Raw genomic sequence first — 4,274 nt, forward strand, 5'->3', positions numbered from 1 at the left:
GGTGTATTACTCAGTCTAGCACAGTGGAGGATGAAGATCCTGAAATAAAGAAAGAGGCTGAAGCTCTTGAAACTGAGGATCAAGTGGTTGATGAGGAGGAACTAAAAGAGGAGGCTTCTAAGCCTAGTGTGGAATTGAAAGTCCTACCCACTCACTCGAAATATGCTTTTCTTGAAACTAATAATTTTCTTGTGATTATTTCTGCTGACTTGACAGGTACACAGGAGCAAAAGCTGGTGGAGCTGCTTCAAAAGCATAAGAAGGAAATTGGTTGGGGAAAAGCTGATATTCAAGGAATCAGTCCAGCCATTTGCATGCACAAAATTCGGTTGGAAGAAAATAGAAAGCCAGTGGTGCCTTCCCAACACAAGTTTAACAATAAGTTGGAGGAGATAGTGCACAAAGAGATCATCAAATTACTAGATTCGGGAGTGATTTTCCCCGTCTCTGATAGCTAGTGGATTAGTCCAGTGCAAGTTGTACCTAAGAAGGGAGGCATGACAGTGGTGAAAAATGAAGAAAATGAGTTGATCCCCACAAGAACAGTCACTGGGTGGAGAATGTGCATTGATTATAGAAGGCTAAATGATGCAACAAGGAAAGACCACTTCCCACTCATTTTTATTGATCAAATCCTCGAGAAAGTAGATAGACATGGATACTACTGCTTCCTGGATGGGTACTCAGGCTACAATTAGATACACATTGCCCTAGAAGATGTTGAGAAGACCACATTCACTTGCCCGTCAGGTATTTTTGATTACAGGAGGATGCCGTTTGGGTTGTGTAATGCACCTGCCACTTTTTAGAGGTGCATGATGTCTATATTCTCCAATTTAAACGGGAAGTGTCTAGAGGTGTTCATGGATGATTTCACCCTCTATGGTGATGACTTTGAGGATTGGTTGATGAATTTGATGCTCGTGCTTGAACGTTATGAAGCCACTCACTTTGTTTTTAACTGGGAGAAGTGTCACTTCATGGTGAAGGAGGGAATTGTTCTGGGCCACAAAGTCTGGGCCACAAAGTAACTACACATGAAATTGAAGTTGACAGAGCTAAGGTTGACGTAATTTCTAGTCTCCCTCCACCAACTTCTGTGAGGAGCATAAGAAGTTTCTTGGGACATGATAGGTTCTATAGGAGGTTCATCAAAAACTTTTCCAGCACTACCAAGTTGTTGACTGCATTGCTAGTGAAAGATGACAAGTTCATTTTCAACATGGAGTGCTTAAGAGCATTCGAATCTATAAAAGAAAAGCTTGTAAGTGCTCATAATATGGTGACACCTGATTGGAGCCAGCCATTTGAGATAATGTGTGATGCTGTAGTTGTGGGAGTAGTTCTGGGGCAAAGAAAAGAGAAAATATTTAGGCCGATCTACTATGCAAGCAGAACCCTGAATGATGCTCAAGTGAACTATGCCACTACTGAGAAAGAGTTATTTGCTGTGGTCTTTGCTTTTGACAAGTTTAGATCATACCTTGTGGGGAGTAAAGTGAGTGTACACACTGATCACTTAGCCTTGAAATACTTGTTGAGCAAGAAAGAGTCCAAGCCGCGTCTGATGCGGTGGGTGTTGTTGCTACAAGAGTTTGACTTAGAGATCAAGGATGGGAATGGCACAGAAAATTAGGTTGCGGATTATCTTTGTCGACTCGAGAGACCTCCAGTTGAAACAGTTGACGTAAGAGAAGAATTCTCTGATAAGCAGATTTTCTCTATTGCTGCGGTCTCAGAAAGACTATATTGGTATGCTGATGTAGCCAACCTTTTGGCTAGTGGATGGTTGTCGCGTGACTTCTCTCGTGATCAAAGAAGGGAGTTTCAAAGTGAGGTAAAAAGTTATTTTTGGAATGAACCTTTCTTGTTTAAACTTTGTGCAAATGGTGTGATTCGAAGATGTGTGCCTGAAGGAGAGATGGCAAGGATTCTTGGTCATTGCCATGACGGAGCAGCTAGAGGACATTATGGTTGAAACTGCACTGCAGCAAAGGTCATGGAAGTCAGTTTCTATTGGCCTACTTTGTACAAGAAAAAACGGGCGTATATAGCTGCATGTGACAAGTGTCAAAGGGCAGGTAACATTAGAAAGAGGGATGAGATACCACTAAACTCCATTTTAGTGTGTGAAATTTTTGACGTTTGGAGCATTGACTTCATGGGTCAGTTCCCATCATCTTATTCATATGAGTATATCCCAGTGGCCGTTGACTACGTCTCTAAATAGGTCGAAGCAATTCCTACTAGAACTAATGATGCTCGGGTGGTGTGTGAGTTCCTACGGAAGAATATCTTTACCCTCTTTGGGACACCTCGAGTGATTATCAGTGACCATGGGTCACACTTCGTGAACAAACAGTTCGATGCATTGTTATCTAAGTATGGAGTCACACAAAAAGTAGGAACCCCGTACCATGCCCAAACTAGTGGGCACGTTGAAGTGGCGAACCGTGAACTTAAACGAATTGTTGAAAAGATGGTTAGTGCTTCTCGTACGGATTGGTTTGCAAAGTTGGATGAAGCTCTATGGGCGTATAGAACTGCGTTCAAAACAACCATATGGACTTCACCATTCAAATTAGTATATGAAAAATCGTGTCATCTTCCTGCTAAGATAGAACATAAAGCTTATTGGGCAATTAAGATGCTTAATCCTGATCTTAGTCTCGTAGGTAAACAAAGGTTGTCGTAGATGAACGAATTGGAGGAGTTTAGACTGGACGCGTATGAAAATGCACGAATCTTTAAGGAAAAGACAAAGAGGTGGCATGATAGTATGATCAAGACAAAAGAGTTTCATGAATGGGATAGAGTCTTACTATATAAAGTTAGACTTAGGTCATTCTCCGGAAAATTCAAAGCAAGATGGACAGGTCCATATGTGGTGAAACACATCTCATCGTATGGCGCCATTGAAATACACGATGAAGAAGGGAATGAATTTTTAAGGTGAATGGGCACTAGTTGAAATAGTACCTTGTTGGAGGATTTGACAAGCAATCCTCCGGCATCGTGATCAAATGAGCCTATGTGACAGTGTCAAGTTGATGACTATAACTCAGAACTACTTCTAACCCTCTTTATTGCTTTTGTAGACTATTTAGATAATGGTAATTTAGGGTAATTAGAGTTTAAGAGTTTTGGTAATTGTTTTAACAGGTAAGAGCATGAATCGAACACAAATGTAGTGCAAAATAGAGTAGGGGTGCGACCTGTAGGCTAAAATAGTGAAAAATAATTGGGACTCTGAGAAAATTGGCATGCCGCGCCGCATGGGGCACCGTGCTAGGCTAACGGGCAAAGTCTGACAGAACATACTCTCTGGAAAATGCCACTACTGCACTGCATGGGGCGCCGCACCCAGCGACACGGCAGTACTAATTTATGAAAAACAATTATTATAATTTTTTCTAAAACCTGAATTCTAACACCCCTGACCCCCTTCCTTCTTTACCCATTCTTTAACCTTACTACACCCTAATTATTCTCTCTCTCTCACCCAAAATCCCATTCTCCTTCTTCAATTTCCTTCCACTCCAACTCCCCACCTTTAACACTCCAATTTTAAGGTAAATTCTCCATCTCTTACTTGTAATATTTAATTGTAGAATTTATTTTATTTGAGTTTAAGTTCTCTAACCCTAGGTATTTTATTATGTGCTAATTATTTAGCTATATTTTATTTTTTGTTCGAATTTCTTGTATGAAATTATGGGTTTTCATTCCTCTTATGATTATGGGTGATTTTTGGTGTGTTTTGATGGTGTAGGATTAATTTATGTTGAAGCTTGGTGGGGTGCCCTAGTGGCCAAAAATGGGTAAAATTTTGTGTAAAATTGTGCTCTTTATTCTATTGGGAAGATGTGGTGATGTTGTGGTTGTGGTGAGTGGTGTTTTTGATGTGGTTGTATGGTAATTCTAACCCACTTTACATTGAAATAAGAAGGTGAAAGATATACCCACAAGGTGTTTGTTGAAATACCTTAGTGATATAAAATTGTGTAGTGTTGTTAATTTCGAAGGGAAGTGCTTTGTGGGATGTGATGCAAGATGATAAGTGTGGGGTGTGAGGTCATGTTCGTATGTTGTGAAACTTTAACTTGTTAGCCCCGACTGCTAATTGATTGACCGCCCCGTGCTAATGTGTTGCTATGTACTAAATGGGGTGACCGGTTCATGCTAAGTACCTGTGTAGTATTATATTGTATCGTAAATTTTGTAGTATGCCGATGATGGATTTCGTTGACTGGATTCTTGTGGATTTGAAGTCG

General features: G+C 40.5%; 1 protein-coding gene across 1 annotated transcript; it reads left to right on the forward strand.

The window, feature by feature from the left end:
• The first annotated feature begins 818 nt into the window (after window positions 1-818).
• LOC142166454 (uncharacterized) lies at window positions 819-2,695 on the forward strand. Its single transcript, XM_075225829.1, has 5 exons — window positions 819-1,027; window positions 1,135-1,498; window positions 1,715-1,837; window positions 1,917-2,009; window positions 2,231-2,695. The coding sequence occupies exons 1-5, from the start codon at window positions 819-821 to the stop codon at window positions 2,693-2,695; spliced, it is 1,254 nt and encodes a 417-aa protein (XP_075081930.1).
• Window positions 2,696-4,274: the final 1,579 nt, after the last annotated feature.

Source organism: Nicotiana tabacum, chromosome 2, assembly GCF_000715075.1.
Source record: "Nicotiana tabacum cultivar K326 chromosome 2, ASM71507v2, whole genome shotgun sequence".
Lineage (NCBI taxonomy): Eukaryota > Viridiplantae > Streptophyta > Magnoliopsida > Solanales > Solanaceae > Nicotiana > Nicotiana tabacum.

What these genes read in the sequence shown, in the direction of transcription:
- LOC142166454 (XM_075225829.1), top strand. Translation starts at nt 819, where the DNA reads ATGTCTATATTCTCCAATTTAAACGGGAAGTGTCTAGAGGTGTTCATG. An exon ending in GAAGGGAGTTTCAAAGTGAG is followed by an intron (nt 1,838 to 1,916) that starts GTAAAAAGTTAT and finishes GTGTGCCTGAAG; the next exon opens with GAGAGATGGCAAGGATTCTT. An exon ending in AGCAAAGGTCATGGAAGTCA is followed by an intron (nt 2,010 to 2,230) that starts GTTTCTATTGGC and finishes GTCTCTAAATAG; the next exon opens with GTCGAAGCAATTCCTACTAG.